Source organism: Gavialis gangeticus, unplaced genomic scaffold, assembly GCF_001723915.1.
Source record: "Gavialis gangeticus isolate Ggan-Ray unplaced genomic scaffold, GavGan_comp1, whole genome shotgun sequence".
NCBI lineage: Eukaryota > Metazoa > Chordata > Crocodylia > Gavialidae > Gavialis > Gavialis gangeticus.
Genome location: NW_017728996.1, coordinates 43,427,629 through 43,442,104, shown reverse-complemented (window position 1 = coordinate 43,442,104; position 14,476 = coordinate 43,427,629). Strand labels below are relative to the sequence as shown.

At 41.2% G+C, this 14,476-nt stretch overlaps 2 protein-coding genes across 3 annotated transcripts in view; one reads left to right on the top strand and one right to left on the bottom strand.

Annotated features, from left to right (window-relative positions):
* RPS27L (ribosomal protein S27 like) overlaps positions 1-3,289 on the top strand; it is a 5,222-nt gene extending 1,933 nt beyond the window's left edge. For both annotated transcript variants that reach the window (XM_019504372.1, XM_019504371.1), the window contains exons 3-4: positions 1,186-1,296; positions 2,352-3,289. In XM_019504372.1, the coding sequence (XP_019359917.1) occupies positions 1,186-1,296; positions 2,352-2,380 (140 nt within the window). In that variant the 3' untranslated portion in view covers positions 2,381-3,289. The remainder of the gene's footprint in view (positions 1-1,185; positions 1,297-2,351) is intronic.
* Positions 3,290-7,857: 4,568 nt separating this feature from the next.
* LACTB (lactamase beta) overlaps positions 7,858-14,476 on the bottom strand; it is a gene marked incomplete at its 5' end in the record, with an annotated part of 43,826 nt that continues 37,207 nt past the window's right edge. The window contains one exon of the mRNA XM_019503834.1: positions 7,858-8,774. Within this exon, the coding sequence (XP_019359379.1) occupies positions 8,243-8,774 (532 nt within the window). The remainder of the gene's footprint in view (positions 8,775-14,476) is intronic.

Sequence of the window (14,476 nt, the reverse complement as noted above, 5' to 3'; positions counted from 1 at the left end):
TTAGGGCGGCTAGGAGCTGGAACCAACTTCCAAGGGAAGTGGTGCTGGCCCCTACCCTGGGGGTCTTTAAGAAGAGGCTGGATGCCCACCTAGCTGGACTCGTTTGAGTCCCATTTCTCTTTTTGGGGTTTTTGTTGTTCTCCCGCCCTGGCGGGGGGTCGGGCTAGAAGATCTACTAGGTCCCTTCCGACCCTTAATCTATGAATCTATGAATCTATGAATCTATGAATATCAGATTCACCCAAAGAACCTTGTCTGCCTATATCTCTGTTTATACTCATGGCTTTTATATGCAAGGTTCACTATAATTGTACTTCAGTGTGGTACAAGGATTGTGGGGTCAAGGAAGAAAATGGGGTGGGGTTATCTAAATTTGCCCTCCTCCTACCTCACAGACTTCTAGGCACTTTTATTGGAAAGGTCAGGCTTTCTCGGCCTTTTTTAGGCTAAGATCATGTGTAGTTCCTGTTCTCTCATGAAAACAGGCACAAGAGCTTTATCTCCCTTCCCAATGGCTGTGACTTTTTCTTGCGTGTTGTTAGAGTGAAATAATATTTACATTAAATATGAATATAAATAGCTTGAGTGACAAGTTGTTCCTGAAGTGCAGGCATTCTGATAAGAGCTGGTCTACACACATTTTTCATTATGTTAGAACATAATGATTAAATACTAGCCCAACTGTTTGCATAAGTGTAGTCATAGGGATATAGGATAGACTTCTCGAATAAGCTATGCTAATATATTCATCTTTCTAAACTAGTATAATTGCATCCACATTTGGGGGTTGTAGTGATGTATGGTCAGAGTTCAAGTGTCTTGCACAGTAGAGTCCTCATGCATGGTTTGTGCTTTTTGTATGCTACAGAAGTATATCTAATGATGGTTAAAAGAAATCGCATCCTTAGCTGAAATTGTTAAACTAGAACAAGAAAAAGTGTACTGACCACATTTTACCACTACAGTAACAGGGACAAGATATGAGCAGCTATTAAAGGTGTCCACAAGTGAAGGCTGTTACTTTTACTTTACTTATTTTCCCTAATCAGTTACAAGCAAAACTGAAGAGAACAACTTATTTGCAAAATACTCAACTTTATCAAAATGACAAGTGCAGTTTTGTGCATTTAATCAAGGTACAGTACAGTAAGAAAAACTTAGACCTGTAATGTTGCTGTGTTTTAGGCTGCTACAAGATCACCACAGTGTTCAGTCATGCCCAGACAGTGGTTCTGTGTGTAGGATGCTCAACTGTCTTGTGCCAGCCTACAGGAGGAAAAGCCAGGCTTACAGAAGGTAAAAGGAAGATTTAACATTCAGGCTTTAACATTACTTCCCTTAAAGGACTTCCCTTCCATTACTAAGTTTGATGAACGTTAAAGGTTCCAGTCTTTGCTTTAAAAACAACAATGAAAGACTGAAAATGAATAACTTATCTTTCACATCCCTTAGCACTTGAATGTATGTTTGGGGAAAGCTGACTTTGGATAAGCTGCAGAGACCATTGCAATACAGCATTCCACTTGTCTTCTCCAATATAAAAGGATTGTGTGCTGGTCACAGGCAGTGAAGCAACCAACATGCACATTTTAGTTATTTCCTGTCCTCTTGATCTCTGAGCCCAAGGGTATGGGGTTTTAAGTTGCTTAGCTACATAACCCACAGCACCAACATTGGTACATGTTAAATTAGGCATGGCAGGCACCATTTCAGCCTGGGGTGGCCTTTAACTTGAAGTCATACCAGAAAGCAATTTTCTGAGCATCATTCCATTTGAATAAGTCTTGTGTTTGACAAATTACACGTGAGCAAATTATTGGTTGAGTTATATGAATAACAGTGTGAACCCCTTACTGTTAAAGTACGTCTGTACAGCTAAGATGCAAAAGATGCATCTTGGTTATAATTCTCTCTTCAAATAAAGTTTGTTTGTGACTAAGGATATGGTGGATCTGCATGTACATGTGTACACACAACAATTTACATTAATGAGACTAAGGCAGGCTAAGCTGCAGACTAACCCACCTTGCCAGAAAAGTTACTTTATTTGAGGGCCTGTGATCCTGGAAGAGCAAGAGCTAATCTTCAAAACTTGTAGTGAAACTTAAATTGTGATTGTGCTAGTAAGTCTCCTCCCTATAAGATCAGGTATAAAATACAATTGTGCCATGAAAATTAGATTAGAATTCAAATTGGAGACTACATGTATTGAACTTTGAGAAGTGACAAAATATGAATCCCTTTGTGATGTAAATTCAATAACTCAAGTTGCCAGAGCAATTAAATGTTCTAATGCTGTCTGTTTTAATGACTTGACTACCCATTTCGATGTCCTTATGTTTTCTTTACAGGTTGCTCATTTAGAAGAAAGCAGCACTAACTGGTCCCTTCACCAACATGACTTTCACATTATGTGCTTCTGGAAGCCTTATCTGTTCAGAAATGCTGGTTAACAACTGTTGGATATTAAAACAAACAAAAAAAACAAACAGTGCTATACTAGCTAGTCTGTTTTTCAATACATGTCTTAATTATGTGCAATTTTTTCCTGTAAGTTCCTGGGTAATTGACCTCTATTTTTATAGCTTTATTATACAACATATTCTGAATGAGTGATGCCATTCCCAATGAGAAGAGAATCAGAACTTTAGACTTGTAACACATTTCCTTTTCTTAATTATTAACTGATTTAATTGCAGCTGCTCCCATCAGCTATAAAAATGAAAGACGTACTAGTTTAGTTACAGTTGGGGATTGCTATAAGAATGCATCTCATACTTAACCAGAGTCACTTTACTATGAAAATGGAAGTTAAAATTACTAGGTGGATTATACAAAGCAACTTCAACCCACTGGCTTTCAGCATTACTGTAGTTCCACTTATTTACTGTGGGTATATATAGATGGTCTAAGTCAGCTTACCATTTCTCAAATGATGCTAGCTGAGCTGAGCCAAGCCCATTTTATGAGTTCTTTGGAATGTGTGGCACTTTCTCTTACTGCTGCCATTCTAAATTCAAAAATTGCTTTTGGCATTGTACTGAAAAACAGGTGTATTTTTTTTTTCCAAAAGCAAACTTTAAAGAAAAGTGTTCTGCATACAAAAGGTTCATATACCACAACACTTAGTGCACAGCAAGTTGAGACTAGAACTAGCATATCATAAGATGACTCAAATCAATAAGAATGGAACTAAAATGATTTTGGAACAAGTTCATGCATAATATTTTCAGCACTATAATGTGAAATACCTACCAAGCATAGAAATTGGAGGGCCCTTTTGAGTAAACACCCCCCCCCCAAGTAGTTAAGTTGGTTTTAAAGAAAGTGCAAGCCTTTTCAAAGCTGCAATGCAAGACTATCTGAATTAACATTTCAGGGGGGTTTGCTCCTATGAGTTATATGGTTTACCATGTCATCAAATCTGGGCTTTAAAATATATATATTTTATAATAAAAGGTTTTGCTTGTATAAAAAAGGAAGCCATTACATGCATTAGTTTATATACTGAGATAAAGGTAACTGAAAAATTGTTTCTTTCACAACTGATACTGTATTCATGGTAGATTGTAAAAACCAAGTTTGTCAGCTTCAAATTAAATTGCTTGATACTATAGTTTCAGTCTGTAAGATGTCTTACCGCTTAAAAGTAATGAATAAGCTCTTAAAATGCTTCATTTTGGAGTATTATACAGGAAGGTTATTAATGATGTTATCTCCAAAGAAGAGGATTAATTGTGAAAAGAATAACAACTTCTGAAATTACACTAGTGGTAAGTAACAGTATTCTCTTTGGCAACAGAAAAGAAACTTCTACATGTGGAGTTCAGCGTTACTAATAGCTTATTCCTAGAGTTGTCTTCAGCCATTTTGCTACTGAGGCATTCTCATGACCATGTACCTAAATTTTCTAACATTGCATATCCAGTAGCTGTAGGCTTAGCAACATACTAACATAAGTACAGCTGGAATGAGATCAGGCACTAGTCTAGTGTTATGTTCGGTAGATACACTTCCCTTCCACCCCAAAAGAAAGTCAACTTGCTTTTAAGAGTTGTTAAACAGTATACTATTTCCAGAGTACCAGAGAGAAAAAGAAGTTTTAGCAGGCTAGAGTGGAAACATTACCTTTAGAGTTTGTTGGATGGGTTATATTTATGTTATTTTCTGTTCAAGTACCCTGGCAAACAGTAAACAAATCCAGGGCAAATTATGCAGTTAAGTTGTGCTTACAAAACAGAAGCTATGATGTTTGCTGTTACATATTCAAAAGACACTAAATAGGTCCATAAAAGAATATTCTGATTTGTAACAGGTTATAAATTTGAACATCTCCAGTATCCTTACAATGGAGACTTTTTTTTCTTGTGTGAAATTGTGTGTGTAAGTGAACATTTGTAAGATGACTGTACGACTACCACAAGTCATAACGGGGCTAGTTTCTTGCACTAACTCAGTCTTCTCTTTCATTTCAGTTATTTTTAACTAGTTACGCACTTTTAAAATGTTGAAAGGACTACATATTAAATCAATAGAGAAAGTGCAGTTTGGATTAGCTATGAAAACTATAATGAAGTAACCCTGCTTACAGCAAATAGCTTATTAAAATGGAAGCTTGTATTGCTTAGAGTACAAGATGGCTCAGTATATTCATAAAACATGCTGAATAGGCATTTTACCTTTAGTCAGGGGTCTATATAAAACACTGATCATTCTTCCAATTATCCAAGAATAACTACAATACACTTCTGCTTGTCACATCGTAAAGCAGCAACTATAATCATAGGTATAATGAGAATGCTAACTGCTAGATGCACATTCCTCACTGCATTGCACAAATTAACTACAGTTAGTTGCAGAGAAAGACAGGAAAGCTCAACTTTTTCCAACTGTAACATCCTATCCTTCAATGTAGAGGAGCAAAATTGCTAAAGCAATGTGGACATACCACATACAAGTCTTCACTTTTGAAGCAACTTTATGATGAAAGGTGAGGGTGTGTATTTTCTCTCAGATTGAAAAGTACAATCAGACTGGAAAACCGTTTGGGACAAAATGAATACCATTCCTCTTTCTGCAATCTTCTGAGAGAGCCATTGTCAGTGAACCATGCAAGGGCAGGTTAGGATGCAACAGATCTACCCAAAAATCAGTAGTAGCAACAGTGGTGCTACAACTGAATAATTACCTAAAAGCACAGGGAGTAACCTCCTGGCAGTAGTTAACAATGGTTTGCATGCATCCACAGGTTTGTGCACGTGGGAAAACAGCAGGAAGACAACTCCGTCCAGAATTAACATCTACATTAGAATAACAGGAACATGTGTGACCCCTCAATTCTGCAATAGTCATGAAGTCATCCATAATTTTATCAAATAATTTTACTTGCACCACAGCAAAAATATATTGTAAAACAGCATTTCAACAATTGTAAAGTCAAATTCAATTCTTTTATTGAGATGAGGCAGCATGCTTGGCACTGTACAAAGACAACCTGCTGATTCAGAAGTAGAGCAAGGGACTGCCTGGGGAGAAATATATTCAAAAGCTGCACATGAATGGAACAAAATCAAGAAGTTACTTGAGCAGTTCCAGAGGTCCAACATCTCCATTTAGACTAGAGAATGTGAACACATTTAATCTGTATAAATGAGAAAAAGACTTAAAATGACAAAAAGCTGGCAAGGGGACAGATATTAGAAACAGATCAGAAATCTGCATGGTGTGAAAGGGCTTGGATAAGTTAAGTGGTATTTGTGTAAGAGAACAGAACAGAAAATTGTTTTTCAACACACAGTGCTGGTTACCAAAAATGTCTAACATTAACAAGAAGCTAGTTTAGCAGATAATCTTTTACGCCATTAGAATAACCTGCCAAGAAAAGGAATGTATTGGCCCATGCTGGTGATATTCACAGTCCATATTCTGAAATGGGAAACTGCTTGGTGATATTGAAAGCATGTAGTTTTTGTTTTTTGTTTTCTGTTAAGTAAGGGGATGACTAAATGCAGGGAGAGCTCACTTAGCTCTCCCTGTATTTAGTCATCCCGTTACTTAGCTGTTCTTCAGTGCCCCTTCTGGAAAGAAGGGCAAGATATGTTTTAGAGCACAGGAGATTTCCTGATCCAATAATCCTCATGCACCTACAGCACAGAGGAGCTTAAGTATATGAAAGCCCTTTGGAAACCTCTCAGTAATGCTTCTTGCTCATCTAGAGGGGTTACTATTGAGCAAGGCTCACTCAACATCACATGACCTGGAAGAAAAAAGGTTTGATGTGGAATTACTCTTCATAGAGGCAATGGAATTTTTACTATTGACTTTGTAAGATGATTAAAATTAAGAGAATACCAAGTATTTTGAATTTTGAACTACCACAAAGTATATCAATACCCTAGGTGAACAGATTAGTTTCATAAGCTGTCCTCTGCTCCCAGTCAGATTGAAGGAAAAAGGTATTGAACAAGATGTGATCTTTTCTTTACTTAGTTTTATCCTTTCAGAGTGCGACTGTCAGCTGTATTATTCTGAACTCAGGCAGAAGGCAGGGCAGAGCTGCACGCTGTAGACCAGTGGTTCCCTATGCAGTTCCCACGGGTGCCATGGCACCCCTCGCTGTTTATTCAGGTACCTGTGCACAATTTTCATGATCAGTAAAAAAACATTCCAACAAAAAATGCTGTCACTGCCAACTGAACTCAGAACAGCAACACTTCAAAAATTTTTTCACAGGCTGCACGCAATATCTGCCAAAATGAGACCGAGTAAGTCTGACTGGCGGAGTGGTGCTTACTGCTCCCTCCCCAAATAAAACTACGTGCATGCGCATATCCACGAGTTTAATATTCATATTGGTGCCCGCTACTTTCTCTTTTAAGTTAGAATGTGCCCTTGGGCACATAAACATTGGGAACCCCTGCTGTAGACTAATTCAGAGATACATAAGCTTTTGTAAGTAACAGCTCACTTTGTAACCCAGACTGTCAGATGCCATCTGGGTGACAAAGTGAGCTGTTGCTTACAAAAGCTTATGCATCTCTGAATTAGTTAACCCAGGGCTGTCCAACTGGCAGTGCACAGGCCACATCTAGCCCATGAGGGGTTAAAGTACAGCCCACAGGTTCTCACCCACCTGCCACTTCACTGTTTTAGCTGCTGCAGGGTCTCTGGGCAGGGCAGCACAGTAGAAGGCCCAGTGAGCTTGCTGCCCATGTAGCAGCAGCAAGGTGACTTGGATGGGGAACTTGTGCTGCTCATGTGGAGTGGGGATGGGGGAATTCACCTTGCATGGTAGTGGCAGCAGGTGGGAGGGGAAAAGGAGGAGTAAATCATCCAAACTATGGTAGTGGAGGGGAGCTCACATAACAGTAGGAGGCTCACATTGCACATGGCAGGAGTCCTAGGCATCTCACGCCGCCCCCACAGCATAGTCTGCTCAGTATGCAGCCCAGGTCCAGTGACTTGTGGCATGCAGCCGCAGCTATTTTGAAGTCAGTCCCAAGTTTATCTATAAAAGGTGCATTCTGCCCTGACTTCTGTTCAAACCTCCAAGAAAATTTTGAAGAATGAGAATGCTACAGCTTGAAAAAGACTGCTTCTGAAGAAATTCAGCATGTAATTTTCTCTTACCCTGGGGGCTGTTTCACATGAAGTTTAGTGTTTGTGTCTGTTTTTATCACTAAAATACCAACTTTACATTCAATATTTCTAAACAGTCATGAAAAATACAGATTTTGGTTTTTAGAATACTAGTAAAAAACAGCTTTGGCAAGCATTAAAATTCAAAAGTTTCAAGAAAAAATAGTCTTTCTAGCATCAAGGCATCATAACATGAGAGACTATTTTTGGGGGGGGGGGTTATATTTAAAGGAAAGTATGTACTTGATATTGTACATCTCAGAGCCTAAAACATGGGAGTAAGCATCACTCCTATTTTTGGCAAAGACCAATGATGCTTATTCAATCTTAGTCTGTATCTTGGCTTGATGTGAAAAAAAAAATACTGTTAGTATAATGGTGATTTTACACATTTTCCCTTCCCATAAACTAAGAACTATAGAGTTGCTTTGCTTCCAGCTGCACACAAAATGTAGCACTGCCCCCCAAAAGTCATACAACTTCCTCTGTCTCTAAGACGTATTCCTAGCAATTTTGGAGCTCATGCATACCTTTTTCCATTGGCTTGTTCATATTTCAATACTGTAGTTAAATTATTCAGACCTCTTGTATTTTACTTGAAATATCATGCCCATTTGTCTTTATCAAATTCCATTGCAATCTTTAAGGCAGTGCTGTTCAGGGACACCGACTGCATATTACAGATAATAGTAACAACTACTCCTCTAGGTGGGGCCACTAACTCATTATTTGTGAGCTCAGAGTCCAACTCTTCAGGAAGAATTAACAGGACACTGCTTGCCCCCACTGCACCACCTGTGTGTGATGCATAGTGTCGCTGCTGTCTGCAAAAACCATATTCCTGCTTCTTCTCTACAACAGCCCAAGCCATTGCATAATTTCCCTCCTTGTCCCATGATACCTCGGTGTTTGACACTGGGGTCCACATCATTGTAACAGTGTCTGCTTTAAGGTAACCAGGAAGAAGTTTGTTGACAGTGTTTTTAAACTGTCCAACTTGATAACTGTACAGCAGGGCATTTCCAAATTTCAGAAGGTCGCCCACTGAAGATAGAAAGCCACCGCCAGCCCATTTGTAGGAGTTGTTCACATAGGGGGCATTGACCAGACGTCCTTTTTTGTTGTAAACATAATACCTAGAATTAAAGAAAACATTTATCATCACTCAGATATCAAAGAGAACTCATTTTAGATTGACTTTTATTTATTACCTGGGCAACAGTGTATAATTATAATACAGCTCACACTAAAAGAAACCGTGAGACAGAGTCTAAACCTAATGTTAAGAATGGGAATTGCCAGATTAGACACCAGTGTATTTCCGGCAGCAAGGAGTCTACAGCTATTAAAAAGAAAGGATTGGAAAGGGATCCAAGAAACCAAACTTATTCACTTGAAGTGCAAAAACAGACCAATCCAGCACATGGCTCCAGTCTGGGCAGAAAACTACACAGAAGTCAGGTAGTAGCTTTCTACACCACAATACAGAAGCTTGGTTAGGAAAAAAAGGTAAGGGATGTGGATTGTAGTTCTATGGAGAAATACATGTGTGCACACAAATAGTAAATGAAAAATTCTGGGAAACGCCAAAGTGAACAGAGCCATGGGTCTGATAGTAGCCAAAGACTGTATTTATTTCCAAAACATATTTATCAACAGAAGTGGAAGGCCAACAAACACTAAACTTTGTTTGTTAAGAGTGCTATATGTATGGCAAACTTATTTTAAGGAAGCATTTCAGTATCTAAAGCTCAGTTTTACTCCTCTTCAGGGTCTAACATACCCACAAAGAAAATTGCACCAAAAAGTGCCAGATCTCTTTTCTGTAACTAATGTACCGTGCCTCGATTTAGCAGCAGATAAGAGTCACAAGGATGGAGGAAGCACCAACCAGAATCGCAGAAGCCTCGAGAACAGACACTGAGGCCTTGAACAGACACTCGTTTCTAGCAGTGGACATTTTTAGAGACCTTTCAGGGTGAGGAAGCAATACAGAGGTTCAAGCCTGCACCTACCCCCTCTCCCCTGCGCTCTGAACATTCCTCAGACCAGGGTGATGTGCATGTGGCTCTGCTGGTATTATATGGTGGAAGAGCAAAACTGGCTTCTCCCTGTACAGCATCTTCAAAGCCAGGACCCATGCAGGGACAAGCCAATAGACTTCCCCCAGCACAGACACTGCAGAAGATGGGGAGGGGAGTGGAACAGTGGGACAATGCCTCCTCCCCACAAACCTGCTCTAGACTGGGGTGTTCCTGGTCTCAGGAAGATTGTGGGGAGGGCAGTAGCAGCTCAAATCCTCCATGGGAAGAGATTAGCTGTAGGGAAATGCTCCCTCCCCACAAGCCTTCCCCAGACCGGCATCTCCCCAGTCTGGGGAAGGCACTGGAGAAGTTCCTGCCTGATTCTCCTAGATGCCAGAAGAGTGAAGCAAAAATGTACAGGCGTTCATTCTTGTGAGGAAGCTTCTTTTGCAGGGGAGGTCTTCTAGGGGTCAACCTGAAAGATCCTTCTCCCAGAGAGCTCATGTTTCTTCTACGAGAAATTGAATGAACAATTTCAATTGTATGCTCCCAGTTTTTAATAGCAAAAGTGGTGAGTCTCTCAGTAGAAACAACACCTGTGCATGGCCTCAGTCACACATGATGTCCCATTGCTTTCAACAGTTTATGAACAATCTCAAAAATGTCAGGCTGCCCTGTCCCCACTCAATAAAATGACTATAAACCCTTCCCAAGGACAAACAAGTCTGAACTCATCCATGGGAATCTGAGGACCGAAGAGTCCAAGAGGTGTTTTAATATTATGCAAATGAACCAATCAGCACTCCCAGTTTTGACTGCCCTTGAGGGACTGAGGGGGAATTTTGACCCTTTTAATACCTGACCACTCAATTCCAATTGCTTCCCTTTTTTTAAGCTCCAAAGTTCAATCCACTAGTACAGTGTTTTTCAACCCATGGGTCACAAGAATATATGAAAGGATCATGAACAAACTTTAAAAATGGATTCTCCTTTAAAAGAGACAAACATGGGAAACCATGGCTTTTCCCTTGCAGACTAGCAGAGTTCCAGCCTGAGAGGGTCTGCTTAGGGCTTCCCCTGCCTCACACATCCACCCCCCAACCCCTGCCTCATACACTGGGGAGCTGGGACCTGGGGGCAGCAGGTCAGGAGTATGGGGCACTGGCCATTGATGTTTACAAATGGGTCCTGGTACAAACAAAATTGAGAACCACTGGTCTGGTTTTCAGCTCTGGCTGACCTAACACCCCAACACATCTGATGCTGGTAAGCTGTATGGTATGGCTCTGCATTATTATTTTAATAGCAAGAAATAAAATATTTAATTACGTATAAAGAGACCTTGTAAAAGTAAAGAATAATGGTAAAAACAATAAGGAAAGAGATATGAGACCACTTTTTGTTGGTAGAACAAAAAGAACCAGTTTGCTGACACTTTCTTGATTTCATTAAAAGGCCATTGAGGACATACAATAAGAGGTAGGAGTGCACCGATAAAGATTTTCTTGGCCCATCGTGATAACCAATTATATACCAGGCATATCAGCTGATACTAATCCGATAACCAATTTACAGGAATGCAGCTGGGCAGCATGGAAAGCAATGTCCTCCAGGTAAGTCTGTGGAGGGAGGCAGATCAAGGCCCCCATAGTGAAGGAGGGAGTGGGGCAGGGGCTGGGGCTGGGACAAGGAATGGGACTGTGCTGCAGGCGGCTCATCCAGGTGATCAGCATCCTGGCACTTAAAAATGGCACTGGGGTCACTTGACCTACAAGTGCCACTGCCACCATTTTTAAAGTGCCAGGATGCTTTTAACCAGAGCCAAGCTAAGCAGGGCTAGGTTGAAGGCAGGATGCCTGCTGTGGGCTTGGGGCTCTTTGCCCTGTTACCTTTGCACCAGGAGCCACACACTGGCTGCGCTGTGCCCCTTGCCTGTCTGGCAGTGGGCAGCCCAGCCTCTGCCCTCAACCCACTCAGCTCTGGTTGACAGCATCCTGGTGCTTAAAAATGGTAGTGGCAGCAATTGAACTAAACCTCTTTTGATGAACTTTAATGCAAGTGCCCCCACTGCCAATTTTTAAACACTGGCTGATCCCCTGGACAAGCTGCCCGCAGCTCCATCCTGCTCCCTGCCCCAGCTCTGGGGTCCCATTCACTGCCCTGCCCCAACCCCTGACCCACTCCCTCCCTCACCATGGGGGCCTCTATCTGCCCCTCACCTACCATACCCTTCCCCTCCACAGACTTACCTGCCAGGCATTGCTCTTCACACTGCCTGGCTACATTCCTGGCCACATGCATTCATGTGGCTGTACACATGCATGCAGTATTTAGGGACCCCATATTATAGGGGCATATTATATTTATCAGTGTACTATTGGCTACACCAGCCAAAATAAGCCAATAATATTAATTGTCCTTTTATCGGTGCCAATCTGGTATGGCACCGATATATCGGTGCACCTCCACCAACAGGCAAGGAAACAGAAGAAAGTATACCTAGTGCATCTCCCCACCAACATAGGATTGTTTCTTGGAGTAGATTTACTACAGTACTGTCTAGTTTAAAATGTTCCAGAAGATAGAGTGCATTGAGCACTCAGGAGACTTCCACTAACACTTGTCAGAACATGCACCAAATGTTCAGCTTAATTTTCCCAAAGGTCTTGCCTATTCTGTTCAGTATCAGGTAGTGGTTTCCATTTACAGACAGCCTTTGTTCATTCAACCAGGATACTAATCAGAGACATTCCAGAACCCAGACAGAGCAGGGTGCGAGGCCCAGGGCAAGTCAGGCTGTGTGGGGCCCCACCCCCAGACACGAGGAAACTGGCAGCGGATTTAGCAGCGGGGGAGAAGGGAGAGTGGCTGGAAGCAGCGGATTCGGCAGCGGTGGAGGGGTGGCACTGCTGAGTTGCTGGATATGAAGCGGAGGCAGTGCAGAGTTGCTGCGGCCGCTCCAACCAGCTCCACAGGGCCCCCCAAAGTGCGGAGCCCGGGGTGGTTGCCCCAATTCATCCCCCCTAGGGACAGCCCTGCCAGAACCACTCAAAAGGGGAACAAATCATTTACAAGGATTTTTGTAAAACCTGACAGTGGAAAGCTACACTGGAACTTACCACCAAGAACTGTAGACTCATATAGGTCAGTCAGGAACAAGAGTCATTGCTCTGATTATAGAGTCAGAGTTCCAAAATAAACAGCTCAAATATGGATTAATTATAAAATGTACAAAAGAAGGTTGAGTAACAATGTAGGCAGAGGAATTAAGAGCCGAGTCTTAACACTGCCACTGATTTACTGCACTCACTTCATTGCTTTAACTCGGTTCTCCCTTCAATAGTGGCAATAATGCTTCTCAGAGGCATTAGAAGGGAGGCTTAATGCTTGTAAAACACTCAGAAGATTATTGCAATACACAAAAGAGAGCATTTAATTAAACTAACCAGAGGATGGCAGTCTTTTCTAGTCTGAATCACCATGCAGAAGCTGTTAGCTGATTTAGTCTGAAGTTTAATAGAAGGCAGGGCAGTGTGGCACCTTACAAAGTTAGGTTAACTGTGCACGTCAGGCGTGAAAGAAATAAAAAGTAAAATAAAACACTTCTCAATGTTGTTTTAGTATTAAACAGGCACTAAAAACAGAATATTCCCAAAGGTCCCAAATAATAATCTCACATGTCCACAATATTTCCAGGTACACAAAATATTAAAAAAGGAGCCTAACTCTGCACTCACCTGACACAATGCTAAGAGTAAAATGACTAACAGCTAATTCCACAACAGGGAGAAGGACCCTACATCCTGAAAACTCACAAGACAGATCCCCAAAGACCTCCTATCCTTCATGCCCCTCTCTGAAACACACACATACTTCATCTAACAGAATATAATGACTTGGCATCTCTTCTAGGAATAGTTGGACATTTTAGAGCCTTCTCCCTCACTAACACCATAGTTAAGCTGGGCTGCCTCAAATCTCATGTTATTTGGTGTTTATCTTAGTCACAGCTTCTGGAATCATGTGACTACTTAGTACAGTGATTCTCAACTGGGGTTACAGGGAACCTGGGGTGCCAAGATCCTTCAAAGGGTGTCCCAGGAAAGGTGGAGATAAGCAAGGTGTGAGGAGATGAACAGATAAAAATCAGGCTCAGGCTTCAGGTGCGAGGAAGTAAGTACATAAGGACAGGACAGGCTCCCTGTCTAGCTGCTCTTCCACCCCTACTGCCTGCCCTCTCTTCCAGAAGAAAAGGCCTTTACTAAATAAACAACATTTTAAAGGAGGTGTCACTCAATTCACATAAGTTATGAAGATGTGTCGAGTCTAAAAGGTTGAGAACCACTACCTTAGGACAATCTGCTTTCATTTTAAAAGCTTAGTTTCTTGTCATCATCAGTGCCAGGAAAAGCTTCCTAAGACCCTCAAAGGCACCAGAGAACAAGAAATAAACTACCACAATTAGATTTCAAAGTGTAATGGGTTTCGAAGAATCCTATTTTTCCCCACACTTAACTACTCCTTCAGCATTGGACAGCTCAACTTCAGTATTACTTTTTTTTTTTTTATTCCAGCTTAACATGTCTGAGAATGTGACAATTCCCACTGAGCTCAGGGACTTTGTTGCTTTTAACAACCCCACTCCCCGCCACACACCCTCTCTCCCTCTCCCTCCGATATGTTTTACACTGGTTTCACAACCACTGCATTTACACAGGAACATCCATTTGAATATGAGGATGTCACCACTTTTAGAATTCTCTTTCTGACCTACTCATGGGAGGTGTTTAGATATTTTGGTTAAAAAAAAGAGC